Genomic DNA, 23,294 nt, shown 5'->3' on the forward strand with positions numbered 1-23,294 from the left:
CTCCCCAGACAAGAACACTTCGACCGCCATATTGATCCCTTTCAGTGATGTTTGCAGGGTGATACCGTGTGCCAAAAATAAAGATAAAAAATAAAAATAGAAAGTAGTACAGCTGTCATCAGATGTGGGGGAAATATTTAGGTAATGGTCGAATATAGGTAAGGCAAAAGTGCCTGATCTGATGTCAGCTGAAATAAATAAATATTGATACATGATCAGGTATTTCATCAGGGGACTACACCTGACCATGTATCAGGAACTTCATTTCAACAGTTCCTGATAATTTTCTTAATTAATCATAACTTTTAGGATATTAACATTATTTCACCTTTCACATATCTACTACACTTCTTTTTCAACTATCCTCACCCTTCTAGTTACTGGCACTTTGTGTAACTTTCACATCCATTTAATATATTAATACAAACTTATATATATATATTGCTTTAGAAAAAGATAGAACCATTTTTATGGTGGCTATTTCTTTAAATTATAAATCCACAGTACTGGGATTATGATTCAAGGAAACTGCAAATTAGTGCATGCAGGAAAATTGGAACTTTTCAATCAATTTAAATTTCTAGGTCTTCTAGGTCTCCGTAGCCGAGTGATCAGGAGCGGGAGTGCAGTAGCACACGCTCTTTGAGTAGACCGGGGGTTCAAGCCCCTGACTGCTGAATATGGTCGATCTGCCAACCCGCACTGGACCAGCGTGGCAGATTATGGTCAATTTCCCTCAGCATGAATTGTTGAGGAGGCTTCCATCCTGCAGTGGGTTGATAATGGCTGCACTTTATTTTTTTATTTTACTGTCTTCTACTTAAAATATCTTGCAGATCTTGGCTTCAAAAATTCTTCATACCAAGTCTGGTTAATTATTCTTTAGAGTCTGGTGAAAGGGGCAATATAATTAGCCAAATTTTGCTTTACCCCCACACAAAATGTTAGCAATGAAGGGTAAAGTATAACACTCAGAATATATACATCAAAATGAATCTCTAAGCTAGTTGAAAATAAAACTTCTAGTTTGATGTGATATCCAGTTTTACATAATTTCCTTAACACATTAAATTAACTCCTATCATTCCTGTTCAGGGAACTCTGCTGGAAATAAGCCAAACCTAAAACCCTATGATAATGTGTCATATACCTATTATGTCAACTTCAGCTACACTAGTGAGATAATCTTTACCATCAATTTGCTAAACACATTAACAAGTGGTCAACATCCTATGTTTATATGATGAGTAATGAAAAAACAAAAAATAATTACAGGAAACAACTTTTAAATATAATTGGCTGATTGTATTTAAAATTGTAAGTGTTCATTATCAATGAATATAATTAATATTAATAGAAGTTCTAAGAACAATTTTAATAAAATAAAAACCTAACTACAGTAAACCCCCACGATTCGTGGGGGTTATGTTCCTGAGAAATGATACGAATACCGAAAATGTGAATACTGAGTTATGGCTCCCATAGTAATAAAGGGGTTCCATTCCAAAGTATGAAATATATAAGAAAAACTAGTCTAAAATTTTGTCTATGTATGTATTATATGTACCTTCATAATATGACTATGTACATAGTGAAATGCAAGCATATGGCATCGAAATGAAAATAAAAAACAATTTAATATTAAATGTAATATTTATTAGAAGTTTCAAATAAATCTTTCAAACCAGCGCCTTTGCTAACTAAAAAACTTATCCCGCCAGTGCTATCACCAGTTTCGCTAAAGTGTTGATAAAGGAGTTTTGCCTTTTCACGAATGATGAGTGAACTTAAAAGAATTTTATTTTGAGTTCGGTCTTCTATCCACAGATTTAAAGCCTTTTCCATTTTTTCTAATTTAACATCACGAGTTAGAGAGCAAATTTTTGAAGCAATTAGTGTGTTTTTCACGGACACTATGGCGGATTTTTTCTTCCGATTTCTTGATTGATCGTACCGTTGACTCATTGATTTTATAATGTTTTGCCACTGAGGAGACACTTTCACCATTAGAAATTTTGTCTAATAACTGAATTTTATTCGCTAATGTCACACCTTCTTTGATCTTTTCACATTTCCCTTGTTATTCGTAGCCATATTTTTGTACGGATTAGAAAGAACTTGTCCCAAAAAGTCTGTTTTACACTGCAAAACAGTAGATTTATCACTTTTGTAAGCATATCAATTTACAAAAAGATAAATTTATTCAATTTATAAGCATATAAATTAAAAGCAAACGATGAAACCTTCCATGACAAGTGCATAACACATACTGAACAAGGATTAGCGAGAAACATCCACGCTTGCAATTTTGTCACCCCTCTCCCCCCCGTCCACTGAGCGCTGTTTTGACCGGGAAAGATAATTTTAGCCACGCCCATGTTTTTTATGGCGGAAAATGTTCACGGCAGTTTAAAATTCACATTTTTATAGGTTTCATTTTATATTAAATCAGCGACCACAAATAGCGGGGGTTTACTGTACTGACTAATTTGACAAACTGTTATTCTTATAATCAATTTAAATATTTCTCAAGAACTGTGCTACTCACTTCTGTGTGACCATAAGTAATTTACAAAATATATATCATATACAAGTTTGAGCACATGAATTATAATGGATAAATGCACCATTTAACTAAATAACAAAATGTGTACAGTATACAATACTTTTGATCTTTTCCAAATACTATTTTTTTATTGCATAAAATTTAACACTGGCATTTATGATCTCTTCACACTAAGTTACAACTCCCTAATAATGCCATTTTTAAATACCATCATTTTTACACTGATGACAAATTCAAACTAAACAGATTTTAGCTAAAAACAATTAGGAAATTTCACATAATTGAATAGTGGATTTAATGCTAAAAAACAAAGAAGTACTAAACTTACTAATCTTTTTCAACCTTCTTCAACACTTTTTCAGCTTCAGCAGTATTAAGAGATGAATTATTACTTAATCCTCTACGTCTATCATTTGCTTTTGAACCTGCAAAAATATGCAATTTTTTCTCTCAGCATTACTGCATCATCATCAACTTTTAAATATTTGATTAAAACTAAAAGTATTTATTTTAAATATTTGTATTTAATTTTGTTTTAAATGAGACCCTAACAAGCAGGCATGCTCTTGCACCCAGCTCACCATCCTCCTTACCTTAAATATTAAAATATCTATTAGAATTATGTCAATGTGAAGTTTAATATGCCTCCAGCATGGTCTTCCATTTGAACCTACATCACTGAGTATATTTTAATTTGAGAAATATAGTTATAAAAATTCCATAGAGAATCTGTATTGGCAAAAATGCTATATGTTCTCCTGTGTATTTCTCATAGATGTTTTTCTCATGCAAGCTTATGTGACTTTTTTTTTTTTAACCCACATGCCTGTTAGTGTTATTCTTTTATATTTGGATGCTTGTACTGGCACTTCATTAAAACAGTGAAGCTCTTCACATTTCATAATAAAATTCTAAATTACTTGCAGCTCCACACACACTAACTAGCATACAACAGAAGTCCAAGTGGAGCTTATACAGTCACATGTGAATTATTATTTTGTCACCTTTAGGAAATAAATATGGTATTACCAAATTCTGATGTCTGGAAATTTGTCCATAAAGTTGGTAAAATTAAAGTTTTTCTCAGTTTAGTTTAAAACTGAAAATCGAAAACAAAAATCTTAATCTGGGAGATCTAGTTCTACCACTGGAGATTCCTAACAAAAATGAGTGTCAGAAAGTTTATCTGCTAACAAAAGTTCATCAATGTTGCCACAATCAGTTTTTTGTTTAATGCAATTTCTGGTTTTGAAAATAAAGTAAAATCCTTCATACAGTATCCTTCTGTATACAATAAAATTCCAATGCAACAAACTTCTTGGGTGGTGCATGAATCATTTAGTTGAATTGAAATTTATTTCTAATGAATATTGCTCAAAATAATTTTAAAAGAAATATTAGTGTATTCCAGTGCATAACAACCTTTGAAGTAAAAAAAAAAAAAAAAAACAAAAAAAAAACATTTAAAATCTTAAGGTTGACTCACATACCAAGTATAAAGTCCTAAGCTTGAATTAACCGCACGTGCTAGGGTTAGAAAGACATGAATTAACACAAATATATTTACAATTTATTACATTGATACAAGGTAACCACAAACCTCCTTGACAAACCTAAAATATTATTGTGTGAATAGGGTACACGATACAAACCTGAATTCGCTTCTAGGTGATGGAGGATACCCTCAAGTTTCTAATCTGCAACCAGAATGTGTGCACTGCAATAGACAGCAGGATAATCACAAAACTGTAATCATGGTAGAATTTACCAATCCTGAGAATGCATACAGACCTTTTTTTTTTGGGAGAAGTTATCATCATAGGCATTGTGTATCTGGACATGTTACAGAATTTCCTTATGTTCCAAATACAGGATGATAATCATCGTAACTTGATTTTCCAACAAGACAGAGCTCCACTACATTATGACAATGGAGTAGGTGCATACCTGAACAGTGTTTCCTAGGAAGAGGAAGGCTAATACTGTGATCCTCATGGACATTTGCAGAGTAGCTAATTGTGCCCACATAGAACATATCTGATTAAATCTTGAGGATATCCTCTGGGTAGTATGTGTGTGTGGGGGTGCAATGCTGCAAAGCAGCGGTTCTCAAACTTTTTGGTCTCAAGACCCGTTTACACTCTTGAAAATTATTTAGGACCCCAAAGCCTTAGTATAACATCTTAGTATTATTATGAAAAAAAGTTTTGACCTCATGGACCCCCTGAAAGGGTCTTGAGAATCCCCAGAGGATCCAATCGCCAATCTGTTATCAACTGAATAGTGTGTGTGTTTGTGTGTGTGTGTGTGTGTGGTGGTGGTATGCAGTAATGCAAGACAACTCCAAACAGCCAATAAAAATATTGACTTTCCCTAATATTTTAGCAAAAAAAAAAAAAAAAAAATATATATATATATATATATATATATATATTGTTAATCAACTGGTAAAAAATAAATTGGTGAACCACAAGTGATATAAAAGGAAAAAATACAGTGCTCATATTTCATAAAAAATAAATAATTTTTGCATATGAAGATACTCCTATTTTAAACAACTAAAAGAAACTTTTAGTTATTTAAAATAGGAGTATTTTAAGCTGCCTATATAGGCAGACATGAAGGTCCCTTTATGGAGTAAATATTAATTACATTGTATAAGGGAATTGAGTCTGCAGTTGGTATGGAGACTGTGCCTTATAAAGAGGGGAGATTTAGAATGCGATATCATTTTATTCACTATACCAATGTGCTTTTGGATAACGAAATCACATATGAAAATATGTGACCTGACCTGTTTGTTGTTTGGTTTTTAGGAGCATTAGCAACTAAGGCCATATTGCTCCGGGAATATGCGGTGGTCATTCCCTGACCTTTCCGCATCCTCCGTATTTGGTGGTGACGGGCTTGAACCCCAGTCTAATCAAGAAGCGTGTGCTACGCACTGTTGCTCCTTCCCACCTGGCTACGGAGGCGTCGTGACCTGACCTATGAGAATTTATTAACACTTTGAAGTGTTGACTGTTTCATCAAATATTTCATAAAATATTTGCATAAAAGAAATGCATAAAACACAAATGATAAATAAAAAAAACATAAGTAAAGTAGTCTACCTTCTTTTTGTTCTTCTATCATATCTTCCTGAGCCCACTTTAAGGAATAGTGCTTACCAAGTGCAGGAACTTTATAATATTCTGAGTCTTCACTGTGTGATTTTATCAGATCCTCTAATATCTGGAAATTAATTTCATACACAGAATTATCATTATTATTATTATCATATCTTAATATAAAAATAACAATCACAGTAATTAAAATTGTATATGTTTAAATTTTTCTGTGATAAGTTGTTTTCCTGCCACAAGTTGGCTTTAATTGGATAGTAGTTACAATTTTCAGTATTGTAGCTGTGGTTATCAAATATATGAATCCTATTGGAAATACTTATTTCTATGAGTATTTCTAGTAGGATTCATATATTTGGTTCTGAACCTCTACTCATATGAATCTTACTAGTATTTCTAGTAGGATTCATATGAGTATTTCTAGAAAAGCCTAGCTTCTATGATTACTTCCCATTTAGAATTTGCTGTTGGTAACATCAATTGGTCCCACTGCATAGAATTTAAAAACTGTCTGACACCACTGAGACTTTAGAAAACAAAAGCCTTTCCCATTGATAGTAGTTATCTCTTTAATAAATTACACATTAATACTCTGTGATCACTGCAACCCACTGGGTCCTTTATCTGTAGATTCAAAATGCATGAAAAATCACTGCTGATAACCACACCAAGAGTATTACTTCCTCTCGCTGACTCTCTACCATGCTGCTGTAGAAAACAGCCATTCAAGAAATCTACAAAAGTCTGACTAGCATGTGAGTGACCAACCTGCAAATTCCAGCCAACGTCTGGAAAGTTAAAATCTCCCATTTAAGACATTCTGATTTACTGGCCCACTCTATTTCTCTATATAACTGTTTTGTATACTCATTGCAGTCATTAGGGCCTATAACACACTTCTACTCTCAATTTTGTTTTCTAAGTGCTTACATCGCACCAGACTGACTGAACATTGCACTGGTCACTCATGTCGACTGGATGCACTGCCTTAGATTTAATATGCTTCTTAACTAAGAGCATAACCCCTCCTGTCCTGTCTGTTCTCCCCGTATTCAAAATCAGCATCACTTATGTCTTAGTGACACAACATCTCCGCTATTCCTACAAATGTCTGCATTTGATGACTTAATCAGTACTTCAAATTCATCAAATTTATTTACAGTGCTCTTAGCATTAGTCTGCAGGCACATGTTCTTACTCTTAGTTACCCTACACAGCCCATGTATTAACTTGTTTCATGATGACTCACAGCAGGGCCTGAAATCGTTCACACCTTGCTTTCCAGGGTGCTGCATGTTCCAATATAAGTGCAAGAATCACTTTCACCTCTGTCTATGTCTCTAGTTAATCTATTAGTTATGTATCCCCTCAAGATAGCAGTTTTCTGACCCATCTATCATTGCCTTGATAGCATCAGCAAAATTATTTTTGCATCCTCTCTATTCAAGTGTAATTCCATCCCTGTAAAAAGTCTTTCCTGTTAACAAGCACACACCAAGCTGAGAAAAATTTTACCCCATGAGCCTTGAACAACTTCTCTAGGGTCAAACTGATTGACAAGGCTCTTGACCTATACTTCCTCTTATTGTGTCTGGGTAGAACTGCAGATACTTTCAAATTCAATCTCAGCTCAATGTTTTCCCATCATTGCCCTATACTTGTTAAGTAAGTCATCAGATCTACTCTTAACGTCATTAGTGCCAATGTGTACATCATCTTTTGTGCCCTTAAAAGAATAATAGTACATTGCCCAAGCTTGGATGCACCTATCACTTGAACTGCATATCACTTCTTATATATATATATATATATATATATATACACACATATATATATATATAGGGCAGCCAACTTACCCTACTGTTCAATACAAATGTTTGTGCTAACTTGGAATACTGTGTTCAAGTATGGAGACTGCACCTAAAGAAAGACATTGTTCTTCTTGAAAGAGTCCTCATGTTTCAATAGAAGTAGTGGTATCACCCTTTTGCCGATCTTGCCTGGTGAGATCGGCAAAAGGGCATCCATATGAGGAAAGACTTCAAATATGTGGGTTGCAGAGCTTGGAAACTAGGCACCTTAGAGGAGACTTGATTGAGATGTTTAAAGCTCTGCGAGACATAAGCAAAATGAATAAAGATGAAATTTTCACAGTTATAAACAATTCTAGAACAAGGAGCCATAATTTAAAGTTACGGAGGGAGTTGTTTAGACTGGATTACAGGAAGTTTTATTTTAGCCAGCAAATTATAAATTACTGGAATAAGTTACCTACACGGGCGGTAGAGGCTGACAGTCTGGGGAAATTCAAAGGTCAGCTGGATTACCTAAGGGAGGAGGGAAATGCATAGGTTGTTCATTTCCTTTTCTCTTATTAATTATTATTATTATTTTTTATTTTTTTCTTAAAATATTATTAATTTGTTTTTAAATTTTTTTCTTCTTATTATTAATTTGTTTTTATTCTTATAATTTTATGTATTTTTTATTATTTTATTTTATTATTTATTTATTTTTGGTTGGTGCAGCATAAGCCATAGGCCTCCTTGCACCACGTGGCCATTACTAATACTATATATTTATACATATGTCAGTGCATAATGTAAATTTAGGCATTCAACATTTCATTTGATCCATCCTCATATTTTCTTCCAATTTACTTATTCATTTGTCTTTATTCTAGATATGATTGCATCTTTATTAGCAAATCACTGAACAAAATCGCATAACAGAGAAGCCAAACGACTTTTATCTTTCATTGTTATGTATGGTCTTTGAAATGTCACTATGGCATCACATGGTTTGCAAATCTCTGTTCCTAAACATACAGTTATTCTTAAAATGTGATGTCTGCTGTTATTCTTATTCATCAAGTGTCTGTTGCATACTTAACTGCATTATTAAAGTTAACTTTGGAATATACTTCCTTTTTACATGATTACTAATATTGTCTTGAAAGTTGGATAACAAATAAGACTAAGTGATGAAACTAAAATCACTCTTTCTCATTATCTGTATATCAGAGGAAAAGAATAAGTTGGCTGCATTTTTAGCCGGACAACTTGTGTCCAGCTAAAACAAGAGCTTTTAAAATACACACAAAGAACATTTTAAAATGCAAATTTCAGTTTTAAATTTTTAAAAAACTTTGTAATAATTTCTGATATGTTATTTCCATATATATAAATCTAAGAATAAAAAAACTAAGATCATATCATAAAATAGCGGAACATACTTTGATATCATCTTGGGTTATATCTGCACAATACGGCTCAACAGATGACCAAAAGCGATTAGGAGCATCATTTTTTGGTAGTCGGGGTGGCTCTAAAGGAGAATCTGTGAATTCATACTCTTGAAGTTTAGCCTAATTAAAGGGAAAAATAACATTAAACAATATAGTAAAAGCCCAATTATCCTCACCCATCCATTCACCAGAAAGCACATGCAACTTTTCTTTCTTTCTTTCTTTTTTTTTTTTTTTTTTTTTTTAAGAAAACCCCAAACACAAGAGGTATTAGAACCTATAGTACTTAGTATCATGCTTGGGTTGGAGGTTGAGAAGACGAAAGAAGATATTTGTTGACATTAGACTTGAACTTCTGTAGACTGTAATTTTCAAGAAATACGTATGAAGGAAGGTTGTTCCACAAAATGGCAGTTGAAGGAATAATTAAGGAAGATGAAAAGTTGGTTCCGTGTGTTTGAAGTTGGACAGTAAATGTATGTTGGCTGTTGGTGGCATGTTTTCTGACTGTTTTGAGAGAGAGAACAGGAATTATAGAAGCCAATTCAGAAGAACAGTGCCCATGGAAGTATCTGCAGAAAAGGCATGCTGCAGAAACAGTACGTTCTATGAGACAGTGAGTGGAGAGAGACTGTTAGAGACGAGTCATTAATTAACCTAACTACCCTCTTCTGAATGGAATCTACAAGCCTGAGAGAGGTTTTGGGGGGCACCACCCCAGATGTGGGAACAATATTCCATGGTAGGGTGGATTTGCAATTTGTACAGAGTGAATAGCTGTTTGGAAGAAAAGTAATGCTGAGAGCAAAAGAGAAAACAAAGTTTTTTAGATGCAGAGGAAGCAATATTTGTAACATGCTTGTGCCAAGAGAGATTAGAAGTCAGGTTAATCCCCAAAAGAAATATCATCTTGCCTACAAATCAGAGTGTCACCAAAGATAAGCATGGGAACAGAAGAATCCTTTTTGCAAGATACAAGCAGTTGTGTTTCACCGAACTTTTCCACTGACTTTGTTCATAAATTGGTAATATAAGCGGATATTCGAGAAGTTGAAGCTGATTGAGCAGGGCAAGGTTTCTCAAACTGGAAAGTGGAATGCAATGTGCTATCATTGGCAAAACTATGGATAGGATTTCCAGTCAATGGAAGAAGGTCATTAATATACAAGAGGAAAAGAGTAGGGGAAAGAACTGAACCTTGCAGAACACCAGCATTAGTGGAGAAAAGACAGAGCCATCTACCATCAGCCTCAGTGAATGATCAGAGAGAAAACTGGATAACACGTTTTTCTCTCTGATCGCTCACTGAGGGTGATGGTAGATGGCTGTTTTTGTTCCCCAAGTTTCAGTTCATTCTCCCACTCTTTTTCTCTTGTATATTAATGACCTTCTTACATTGACTAGAAATCCTATCCAAAGTTTTGCCAATGATAGCACATTGCATTCCACTTTCCAGTTTGAGAAACCTTGCCCTGCTCAATCAGCTTCAACTTCTTGAATATCCGCTACCAAAACCAATTACAAAAAAAACAGCTGGAAAACCATAAGATGGAAGCTTGTTTAGAAGCTCTTTATGCCAAACATGATAGAAAACCTTTGAGATGTCAAGAGCAACTGCTTGTGTTTCACCAAACTTTTCCATTGACTTTGTTCATAAATGGGTAACATAAGCCAGAATATCGCCAGTGGCTCGACACTGATGGAATCCATACTGGCGATTATTGATCAAACAGAAGGTTTCTAGGTAGTTTAAGAGTTGGCAATTAATTGATTTCTCCATTACTTTAGAAAGAGTAGAAGTAATTGCAATGGGACGATAATTGGATGAGAGGGATTTGTCACCCTTTTTAGAAACTGGCTGGATATGAGCAAATTTCCAAGCAGAAGGAAAAACGCTTTTGGAATAAGAAAGTGAAAAAAGGTGGCAAAGAACAGGAGTAAGTTCAGGAGCACAGGTTTTGAGAACAAGTGGAGAAATACCATCAGGACCTGGAGCTTTCTGAGCATCAAGATTCGTCAAAATCCTTTTGACGGAAGACCACTGGAGGCATTGAATGGAGCGTGTTGGGAATGGTGGGAGGTGTTTTACCAATATCATTAATATGTGAGTTGGAAGAAAAATGGGATGCTAGCGGGTCAGCTTTATTCTTGGCTGAAGTCACAACAGAACCATCTGGTTTTGACAGAGGTGGGAGAAGAGATGGGCAAAAGTTGCGGCCAATAGCTTTGGCAAGAGACCAGAATGCTCGGCTACCATTAGGGCAAGAAGCAAGTTTTCTACTCTTAGCCTGTTCAAAATCTAATTTGGACTGATTAATAACTGCTTTAAAATTGTTGCAAGCTTTGGTGTAGGCAGAAAATGAAAATGAAGAATTGGAAACAAGGCAATTATGATATGCAACATTCTTCTCCTGAACAGCCTTAAGCACATTTATTGAAAAACCAAGGTTTAGATAAAGGACGAGATTTTAAAGTGGAGTGTGGGATAAAGGAGTCCATTCCTACAAGAATAATTTCACTGACATGATCTGAGCAAACATTGATATCAGAAGTTTTGAAACAATAGTCCGACCAAGGAAAAGAAATCTTGCAGGTCATCCCATTTTGCATTCCTGTAATGCCAAGCAACACAAGGTTGGGAATAGCCACGAGATAAAGGCTCCACTGGAGAAGAGACAATCACCAAGTTGTGATCTGAGGTGCCTAAAGGACCACTCACTTCAACCGTGTACTTAGAAGGGTTGTTTGTGAGAAAAAAAGATCAAGTGTGTTGGTTGTATGGTTAGGATTGTCCGGTATTCTGGTAGGTAAATGAACAATCTGAGGTCATTAGTAATTGCAAAAGCCTCAGAATCACGACCGTCTGGGTTGGTGTGACTAGAAAACGGAAGCCAGCTCGAGTTGTGAACATTAAAATCTCCAAGGAAAATTATCTCACTGTTAGGAAAGTTGGACTGGAGAAAGTGAAGTTGCAAAGAGAGGAGGTAAAAGAGCTCCAAGTGATTAGTGGAGTTGGGAGAATGGTAGCGACAACAGATGAATTTGACAGAATGAGGTAGAGAGATTTTAAGCCAGAGAAGGTCGAAAAGAGGAGATTCCAAATTACCAAGCCTCTGACAGGGAATATCGGAACGGACATATCAGAACCTTTGAGGTGAAAACAATCATACAGTCAATAATTTGGGCAACTGAGATGAGCAGTAGTTGAATCAACCGATAACTGAGGTTCTGTCAGAAAACGTACATAGGGCTTGGCAGACTGCAAGTGGAAATGGACATCACTGAGATTAAAACTGAGACCATGTATATTTGTGAAATGAACTAGGAAGTGTTTGGGAGGTTTAGCTCTTTTTGCAGATGGTATCTTGGAAAAAATAATATATTAAAAAAGGATAGTTACACCACCTACCTGCTAATAGCAAAGAGATTGTGAATTAAATAATTAAACTTTACAAAAATGCATTATATAAAAGCAATAATTTTTAACAAGATAACAATGGTCTTGATTCTTTATCAAGATGCATAAAGATATACAAAATTATAAAGAATTTATAATGGAGAGAATAAGGAATTTTAATAAGTAATTGTCCCTGGTAATAAAAACTTGATTTAAATTATTTTAATCAAATCACCTTTCTTTACATGTTAGTTTAATGTTTATGTTAAACTGTTTTTTATCATTATTATTATTTTGTTCTGAACGGTGCATAACTTTCTGCACATTAATCCTTATTGCTTTGTTTGGTCTGTTAGAATACTTTCGATTCTAAATATTTGTTAACTTAAAATTTATCCTACAAGCAGCATGCCATTTGATACATCGTATTCTATATTTTAATTACTTAGCAAATTATTATTAATGCGTTTATCATTTCAGAGTTCTGCATCTCTGTAATTTTTTTTTATATTTCTCTATTTTTTTTTTTTGCCCTTATGGTCACTAAGTTTAAAAAAACACAAGCCAACATTGAGGTCCCTATTGCAAGTACCGCATGATATATTGCAACTTTAAGGGCTTTCACAATATGATTTTGTATATTCAGATTGTGGCAATGAAAGGTTTATGTATTGTAACATTAAGTGCAATAACATTCTCCCACATTTATCTTTTCTTTGAAGAGGTAGTTATCTCTGGTGTGACTACAATCTCTTCACCATTGCTATATTATTATAAGAAATATCTGAAGATTACCTGAATATTTTTACTCTTTGGTCTTCCACTGGTTGTCACTGGATGAGCTTTTCCACTATTGCCATCTTTATACTTCTTACATGGTTTGCCTTCAGGAGGACGACTTCGTTTTCCAGTATTTTCAGGTTGCTTGAATATAAATATGTTATATGATTTAATAAAATAATAAAATGTTTTACATGGATGAAGTACTAACTTCAGTGGCAATAATAAACAATAATTACATGCTCAATTATATTAGTCTAAATCAAATAAAAAATTAAATCAAAACTAGGCTTGACTTATGTAGATAAGGCATAAATACAATTCATGATCACAGTTAAACACCACTACTGAATATGACCAACATTAATAGGTAGGCACAAACTGTTGGCTTGTAAAATTTAAGTAGTCTGAATGACAGTAATACATTTATAAAATCTGAAATATTAAAAGTCCAAAGTTAACTTAAATTATAGTTCAAAGATGCTGTAATATGCAAGTGCCTAATGTATTAATGTATTTATGCCTGAATACATTATGCAGGTGCCTAATGTATTCAGGCATAAAAATAAGTATGAAAAAAGCAAAATCTTAAAAAGAGAGCTGAAAACAAGTTGTTCACATTACATAACAAACATTAATTATAAAACCACACAGGTGATATAATTTTTTGAATATTAAAATTTTTTTCAAAAAAAAGTTATTCATTTCCTTCTTTCAAGATTTTAATATCAGGGCAATTATTATTTTTCAGTGCTTTACTGTAAATACAACTCCTGATTCCTTTACACCTTTCTTTCAGTGTCTTAGCAGCCTCCAACATCATCATGCTGAAAATTTCTATCAGTTCATTTTTAAAATCTCTCAATTTTATACTTCAAACTTCCCGATTGTCTTAATTCCATTTACTAACCTGCTAATGTTATTCTTTGATATTTCAACTGCTTTTGTACTCACAAGTAATCACAGACCTGTTAGTTTAACTTCCATTCTGGGGAAATTAATGGAGACACTGGTCAAAGAAGCACTGCAGGATCATCTAAACAAGACTTCAGTTATAGTTAAAACACAGCATGGGTTTGTTAAGGGGAAGGTCTGACGAATTTGATTGGTTACTATGATGTGGTCACAAAGGAACTGGATGCAAAGAATAATTTTGATATCGTATACTTGGATCTTAGGAAGGTTTTTGATACTGTTGCACATGGAAGACTGCTGTACAAATTGGAGCAGTGTGGCACTGGTGACAAATTGCTGGATGGTTGAGTGGGAGAAGACAGGGAGTGGTAATCAATAGACACTGCTCTTCATGGACTAATGTTATTAGTGGAGTCCACCAGGGTTCAGTGTTGTTTTCTGTATTTATTAATGATATTGATAAAGGTATATCAGGCTTAGCAGGGATAAGGAGTGATTATCCGCCTTGTATAAGATAATGGTCAGTACACACCTTGAGTACTGTATACAGGTCTGGAGGTCTCATTTTAGGAAGGATGTAGAGCTGCTGGAATGAGCACAGAGAAGGGCAACAAAATTAGTGAATGGAACAAAGGGTTGCTTTTAAGAAGAAAGGCTTAAGTTATGCAAATTACAGTGTCTGGAGACTAGGCACCTGCGAGGTGTAATAAGGCCTTGAATGGTTTGAGCAAGCTCAATGCTGATGGGATTCTTCCTGTTTGCCCAGATTAATCATCCGAGAGGACAAATTCAAACTGAGGAAAGACAGTTGTAGAATAGATGCGCAGAAATTTGTCTTTAGTCAACGGGTAGTTGATTTCTGGAACAAACTTTCATCTGTCATTGTAGAAAGTGGACAGCTTAAATAAATTCAAGGCAGAACTAGACAAATATCATTTGGAGTGAATGGATGGGTGAAATGGGAAGGTTTTTTTTTTTTTTTGGCTGATGCTGTATAAGCTTGCTTTCTTGCATCATATGCCTCTACTAATGCTAAATTACAAATTGGAAGTAATACAATTCCCTTTTTAGGAAGATGTTTCTTATTTGTCATTATATAATAATATTATTATTATTATTATATATGTAATTATTATATAATATTATAATATAATACAATATTATATTATAATGTATATAATACAGTGGATTCTGGTTATTTGGGCCACCGGTTAATCAGGGCAGCCTTTTATTTGGGGCAAATCTTAAAAAACAGAAACCGATCGAGAAAATAGCCAGGGTTTACTTCGCTTAATTGGAACAGCATGCCGTTTAATCTGGGCAAGAGACAGAAGCACTGGAGATTACCCTACGATTGTCTCCGACGGTACCACGTGGTTCGGTCGAAATTCTGGAGTTCACCACCATAAAACAATAAAAACAATTAGCAGTCACCTGTTTATTGGGCTTTTCTGTTAGTGAAATCTATCATAAACGTACAGTAAACTCGATCTTACTGAATTTGCGATAATACTGACAGCTGGAATTCTGTGGGTTATTATGGTGAAATGTGTTTACACTTCCATGAAATCTTAAATCATATAAAAAAATTGATTTTCAGATCTTCTCTTCATTCCTATTTTTAAAGCTTTGTAACTCGTTACTCGGTTCTCACTTGCGCGTATTGTGTTACTTGCAATTTGTGTGTGCTGTGTTCTTTGTTATTGATTGCTTATCTTTCTACTGTTTTAAATTTTAACCTCTCTCCGCCCACAAATGTCAGTGAACAGAAATGTCAACTAGTTCGTATGTACATATTACAGTACGTATTAATTATTCCGATTTTCACGTATCATTTAATTTTTTAATTGGTAAGGTAATAAAGGGTAAAGTTGTGCTTAACATATCTTTGCTTTTATAGCCTGTGGATAATATTCCTCCTATTTTCGCTAATTACAATCGCTGTTTAATAGAATTAAAATTCAATTCACAAACGTGATCACAATGACTGGCGCTTACTGCACATCGTATAGTGAACGGTACTTTACTATGTTGAGTTCGTGGTAACGTGATTTGATTGTACAGTGAACCAATTGTAAAAAAGGGGGGGGGGGTACATTGTATTTTTACCTATTTACGTGAAACTTCGGATAATTGGGGCAGCCGCTTAATCGGGCCAAAATGCACTAGTCCCGATGTGTCCCAAATAACCGGAATGGATTGTATTATATAAAAGCTAAATCTTATGCCACTGGTAAGCAGAAATTTTCACAGTGATGACTTGTGTTATTACCAATGGCAAGCATTCCCAACTATAGGTGGATAGGCCTTGAATGGGTTGAGCACGCTGAATTCTGATGGGATCCTTCCACTTGTTCAGATTACGAACCTAAGGGGGCATAAATTCAAATTAAGAAAAGACAGATGTAGATTAGATGTGCGGAAATTTGCCTTTAGCCAGCGGGTGGTTAATTGCTGGAACAAACTTCCATCTGTTGTTGTGGAAGTTGATAGGTTGAATAAATTTAAGAAGGAACTGGACAGGCATTTGGAGGGAATGGTGTGATTTTTTTTTTTTTTTTTTTGGCTGATGCTGCATAAGCTCATACACTTGCTTTCTTGCATCAAATGCCACTGCTACTACTACTACTTTTGTACATAAAACAGTTCCAATTGAAATTAAAATGTCATGTACTGCCAGGAATTTTTAAACAATGGTTCAAGGGAGTAACCGGCATAAAGAAACAAAAGTCAAAAGATGGATATCCCATTATTTGACAGTGCACATATATTATTTTGCTGTTGCCATTGAGCACAGTGGGCCAAAAAAGATGTTGCAGCTGTAACACACTTGGAAGAACCAGCTCTGATGGATAGCAAGTATGAAGCACTCTCAACTTTCACACAAAACAGCTCCAATGGAAATCAGGACATGTATCCCTTGGAAATTTTTTTAAGTTAGCCCATGGCAATACTCCACATATGAACAAAAGTTAAAAACTAGCTATTTTTCTGTGCCATAAGTAAAAATTTGACAGTGTTCACTGTATCACTTTGCTGTTACTGACGAACATGGTAGGCTGCAAAATTTTTCATGAAACACAGTTAATCATAAGATAGTGCTACTACTAGACAGTTGTCCTTCACATGCAGAACTCTTAAAAAAGGACAATATGCCTCCAAATTGCACACCTATTCTCCAACCAATAGATCAGGGGATTTCCCACAAATACAAGGATAACATTTTGCAAACAATGCTGAATGAATGCAAAAATGACATGGAAATCCAAGCATTTCAAAAGAAATTTAATGTAAAAGATATATTATGGAGAGCTGAAAAGGCATGGGCAAGTGCACTGCACTCTTTTTAGATAGTAAAGATGACACCATGCTTATTTCTTTCACACTATTTCACATGAAAACAAAAAACAAGTTGTTAATAATTTGTAAAAATATGCAAAAGAATTAATATGTGGTTAAGATTCTTCTGCAATATGTAGAAATGGTGGATAAAAAAACTCTCAAGGAATGTTTTAATGTAGATGATGCTCCTATTTTATTCAACTCATAGAGTGAAACAATTAATGTGGTTATGCATCCTGAAAAGATGAAGATACTGATGGTGATATTAATGAAGGAACAAATTTAAAAAAAAAAATTAATTGACAAAAGCATTAGTGTTTTGTTTTTTTTTTTCAAAATTAATTTATTTGCAAAAAGTAAATAAATGAATAAGCCTAAATACCCAAAACAATTAACTCTATTGGGAATGTTTAAAAACTTATGCACAGTTCTTTTGACAAAAGAAATGATAATTCTGGCTCTCACTATTCAACTTCAAGCATATGTAATCACTTATGTTATGATAAAATTTTTAGATCAAGAAAATCTTGTTTTTAATTACTTATTTTACAAATGTTCTAATTTCTCTTAATAAGGCCACAAAATCTAGAAACTCCCATAATCCAGAAAGCCTTTTAATCCCACACTTTCTGAATAAGTGATCTGGTACAGTATTTCATTGAAATTCTCCTTATAAAGAGTTTTGGAAAAATTTCACGAAGAAACAAGGATAGGTGGATTTAGACATTTGCCTTAATGAATGAGTTTCTTTTCATTAGAAAATTTTGGTGCATTAGCTACTGAGACCATAGTATGCCAATTAGCTTCACCAACTCCCCAACAAGGTATAGCAAACTATGAAAAGAAATAAATATTAATAAAAAAAGAAAAGGAAAGTTATGTTTACCACTTTTCCTGCAGTCTTTTTATCCTTCTTGTCTTGCCATGTTACCAAAATTTGCATTTCTTGTTCCAACTGATGTCGGCGCTTTGTAACAGAAACAAGTAAAGTCTCCAACTCTAACTGAAGAGCATCAAGATCATCTATTGCCACACCTTCTTCTTCGCTTCTCTGAAGCACTAAAATGAAAAAATAAAATAACTTCCTAAGCATAAATAATGATAAAATATTTATTCCTTATGAGGCACATCAATGAAATTTAGGCAGCATTTCATTACTTTCACTTAATATTTTAGATTTAAAACTAAGTATTGTTTATATTTTGGCTATTATTATTATTATTTTTTTTTGTGGCCATATGTATATGTAATTTTGTGAGAATTACATATACATAAATGACTGTCGAATTAACCTCCATGCAGAATTATAAAAACAAAGTTATAGAAAGAAAAATGATGCTAAATTCAGTTTAGATTCTTAATATGTCAGATTCAGCAGATGCAACTGAATGTGCATGCATTTGTGTGGGCAAGCGCGTGTGTCATTAGTTAAAAATGGAGGTGATAATCCTAAAATTCGTTCAAAGACCTCAGAAGTTGAAATTTTCACTATATAACTAAGCTATTTATCTCTTTAAAAGGTGGTTTTTATAATGGAGATTGTACATATTGATTAAAAAATTTATTAAAACTAATATATTGATTAAAGCACAATACAAAAGCACAATTTGGGTAACATTATTTAAACTATAATTATTTTACTGTAAACCCCTGGCTTGTAGCCGTGAAGGGTACAAGCCAGGGGTTATTGTGTACGGCATGTGCGTTCTGTATGCAATAAAGAGTTCTTCTTCTATTTATAGCAAATTATAATTTTGTGTTATTTCTCAAGATAGCAACTTTAAAAAATTGGTGAGATTTCAAAATACAGTGGACCCCCTGCTTTACGATATTAATCTGTTTCAGAGACACTACTGTATCATGAAAATATTGTAATGTGAACCCAATAACACATTGTTTTTTGGTAATTCATTCAAAGACCTCAGAAGTTGAAATTTTCACTATATAACTAAGCTATTTATCTCTTTAAAAGGTGGTTTTTATAATGGAGATTGTACATATTGATTAAAAAATTTATTAAAACTAATATATTGATTAAAGCACAATACAAAAAATCAGTTCAATTAAAGGATGCAAAAACAAAATACGTGGCCAACACATTTACAAATGCTGCTATTGGCTGAGAGGAAGGACTACATGGTCTGGTCAGAGACAATCGTAAGCCCATCGTAAAGTGAAATAAGTAGGCACTGGTTAGTAGAATAAGCCCTTTATAGAATCTTGTGATATTTTAGATATCCTTCTAAAATATCACAAAATTTTTCTAAAATTTCTGGAGGTCACTACCATAAAACAATTTGCAGTTTCCAGTTTATTTGGCTTTTCTGTTAGTGCAATTATAATGTTACTACCAGGTCTATTATAAAAGGGTAGTAAACTCAATCTTATTGCATTTTCAATAATACCGATAGCTGGAATTCTGTGGGTTTTTACATTATTATGATGAAATGTGTTTCCCCTTCCATAAAATCTTCAATCATATAAAAAACAAATTTTCAGAATCTTCTCTTCATCCCATTTTTTAAGAAAATTTTGTAAACTTGTTACTCTGTATCTGACTTGCACGTATCGTGTTAGTTGCAATTTGTGCATATCATGTTCTTTTGTTATTGATTGCTTATCTTTTTTACTGTTTTAAATTTTCAAACAAAAAAAAAAAAGTCAGTGAACAGAAATATCAACTAGTTAGTATGTACATATTCAGTATGTATTAATTAAGCTATGTATGTAAGCGTAAATTTATTTGTATTTTGCTAACCTGTGAAAATATTCTTCCGATTTTCATGTATCATTTAATTTTGTTAATTGGTAAGATACAAAGTGTAAATTTGCACTATATCTTTACTTTTATAGCCTGTGGATAATATTCCTCTTATTTTTACTTATTAGAACTGCCGTTTAATAGAATTAAAATTCAATTTGCAAACATGATCACAATGACCAGTGCTTACTACATATTGTATAGTTAAAGGTATTTTATTATGGAGAGTCCATCGTAAAGTGAACCAGTCATAAAGCGGGGGTCCACTGTATTACATTTTTTTAAATGTCACTAAAGCTTTCAAAGTTTGGAACCTAAGTTTGTATTAGTAAAATGATGCAGAGAAGTAAAATCCAAAAGCCCAGATGGCAATAAGTGGTTTATCAATCCTTTTTCAGTAAATTCACCAGGTAAAAAAAAAAAAAAAAAAATTAGAAAAACAATTGAAAAATTTTCAATTCAGTATTTTAAATTAAACACCTGGGAAAAAAAAAAAAAAAAAACTCACATACACCTTCCCTTTTACTTTATCCTAGATTAGAAATTAGCATTATTTCTAGGGTAGTGTACAAATTCAGTATGGATGCAGAGTTCATTCTGGTGACTAGCAAATTTTTGAAAACAGGGTTCTTTGCAACATGCAAGGAACCTATACACTGTTACTTTGGGGGGGTTGTTGTTGTTGTTGTTGTTGGGTTTTTAGGAGCATTAGCAACTAAGGCCATATTGCTCCGGTGCGGTGGTCATTCCCTGACCTTTCCGCATGCTTCGTATTTGGTGGTGACGGGCTCGAACCCCGGTCTAATCAAGAAGCATGTACTATGCACTGCTGCTCCTTCCCACCTGGCTACGGAGGCGCCCTTTTGGGGGGGGGAGTGCAAATAGAGCGAGAGGTATTTTTTAAATGCATTTAAAAGGATTTTTTGAAATTAAATTGGAACTCAGGTACCTCTGCCTGTCTTTGTAGTGACTTCATTACAAAACCTTGTTGAGATGAATAAATGAAATCATCTCACAGTGCCATTCTCTGTGTAGCATTCAGGTATGACCACTGCCACCAGTGCCATGTCCTCTGTGGCAGTTTAGTGGTTTTGCTACTTGTCACTCATCTGGAGATGATCTGGGTTCAACTCCTGTCTATGATTGGAGGAATTTCTAAAATCTTCTCCAATCGAAGCTGTAGTTTGCCACTCTCAGGCAGAGGGAGTAGGGTTTTTCTCAGCGAGTTATTCTAGGTTTTTCAGGCTGCACAACATGCCAATCAGCCCATAAACACACTTGTACAGACAATACACAATATGGTCTGAGTTGCTGATTCACATAAAATCCAAAAACAACAACAACAGCCAGTGCCATAGGTTGCAACCTTCTCCTAAATGTAACCAAATAAAATTTTATTTAATAAGCTATCTATTAGTAAAGTGAAAACTGTGACTATGAGAGTCTGATGGCAACCATGCAACCATACTGTGCCAAGCTGGTATCTAATGATTGACGGTAGCTACCACAGGACAATGTGTTGTTGCTCTTGGAATAGATACAACATGCATTGCATATCTGAGGGATTTATTCTGCAAGAGAGCTTTGATACTCATCATTAGTTGTAAATATGGTTAGGCTGATGTACACCCAGTTCAAGGGTTTGAATCATTGGAAGAGTATCTTACTGTAAAGAAATCTTTCACAAAGTTTCCAATTTTTAATTGGCCTCAGTATTGGAGCAGACCTCAGAGTAGGTCTGCTCCAATACTGAGTATATGGAGTAACACAGCTCATTATAATAATCGGCTGCATGTTTCAAGGCCATTACAGTGTTAAGATAAATAAATACTCTTTATTGTAGACATGTACAAAAAAATCCTTTCGGGCAGCAGAATATAGTGCAGATGGCAGTATCTCAGAGGCTGAAGATAAAACTATCACAGCCCACTGATTATGCTGCAATAAAAGGAAAGCTATTCAGGACACTACCTGTATTTTTGTCTGACCCAAACTTTCTGTAATCACAATTGAGCATCTGAAGGGCTGGTACCATTTTAGTTGGGAGAAACCTGTTGTTTAGCACAAGCCTGTCGTTACTGACTGATAATGTTGGTGTGGCTATGAGGTTGGCCTGTGGAGTTTACATAGTACCCAAAAGTTTGGAGTTTCAATCCTTTCCACAAACATCTTGACACTAGGAAGGCAAGGAGCCATTATGCAATCAGGGCTGGCAATCTTTTAATTCCAAGGGAATGTGCCACCTAGATTCTTCTCTGTTGGGGAGGGATGTTAAAATTAAACAATTTAATTAACAAACAGAAAAAATTATTCATATAAGAAACAGCATGCATGATCATATTTGGAAATCTCTGGACAATTCATTGTGAACCAATAATAAAGCTATAAATAATGTAAATTTAACTGTAAGTAAATTTGTTAAACTGTTAACTACTTGCTAGTGATATTACACAATATTTATGTAAAGAATATATAGCTTTCACATATCATTTTATACTAATAGAGTGAAATTAATTCATTAGAAAAACAAACAAAAACAAAAAGCATTATATAATACTGAAACGTCATAAAATCATCCCTTATAAGAGATGGTAACAATTAACCTTGCTATATTCATAATCTGAACATATTTTAATTTGAATATGTGGCTATATGTTAAATCTATATGCTAATTCTGAAACTGACTTTTAAATGGACATTAGTTACTCTGTATATGGAGTAACACAGCTCATTATAATAATCGGCTGCATGTTTTAATGCCATTACAGTTTTGCTACTGTATTGAGTTGTAGCACAAATAAATAAATTTATGTGTATCATAAATTAAATCTATATACAGTTTTACTATACACCCAATAAAACTATATACAGACTCTTCATATCACATCTATGCACAGGTCTTATTCAGGAAGTTATCTTTGAGAAAACATGATTATATTTTATTACAGGTTAATAACCACAGCTTGAATGAAACTGCTATATAATGAAAGGCTAAAATGAAGTACAAACCTGCTGTATACCTTTGACATATTCTAGTATGATCTATGGGGGTGAAATCTAAAAACTGAAGTGGGCAATCTCTAGAGTCACACTGATCTTTTCCTTTTCCTTTACCCTTCATAATTGAAAATTCATTTCACAAACCTACAATTAAAACAGCA

General features: G+C 34.0%; 1 protein-coding gene across 2 annotated transcripts in view; it reads right to left on the minus strand.

The window, feature by feature from the left end:
* Ada3 (transcriptional adaptor 3) overlaps window positions 1-23,283 on the minus strand; it is a 31,903-nt gene extending 8,620 nt beyond the window's left edge. Inside the window, exons 1-6 of one of the 2 annotated variants that reach the window (XM_090373800.1) lie at window positions 23,143-23,283; window positions 18,259-18,431; window positions 13,131-13,259; window positions 8,927-9,058; window positions 5,680-5,800; window positions 2,895-2,991 (exon numbers count right to left, since the gene is read on the minus strand). In XM_090373800.1, coding sequence (XP_090229926.1) covers window positions 2,895-2,991; window positions 5,680-5,800; window positions 8,927-9,058; window positions 13,131-13,259; window positions 18,259-18,431; window positions 23,143-23,254 — 764 coding nt within the window. In that variant the 5' untranslated portion in view covers window positions 23,255-23,283. The remainder of the gene's footprint in view (window positions 1-2,894; window positions 2,992-5,679; window positions 5,801-8,926; window positions 9,059-13,130; window positions 13,260-18,258; window positions 18,432-23,142) is intronic. The other variant, XM_090373801.1, reaches the window with a different exon arrangement.
* Between the last annotated feature and the right edge of the window lie 11 nt (window positions 23,284-23,294).

This window comes from Mastigoproctus giganteus, chromosome 5 (genome assembly GCF_048544385.1).
Source record: "Mastigoproctus giganteus isolate SK-2022 chromosome 5, ASM4854438v1, whole genome shotgun sequence".
Lineage (NCBI taxonomy): Eukaryota > Metazoa > Arthropoda > Arachnida > Uropygi > Thelyphonidae > Mastigoproctus > Mastigoproctus giganteus.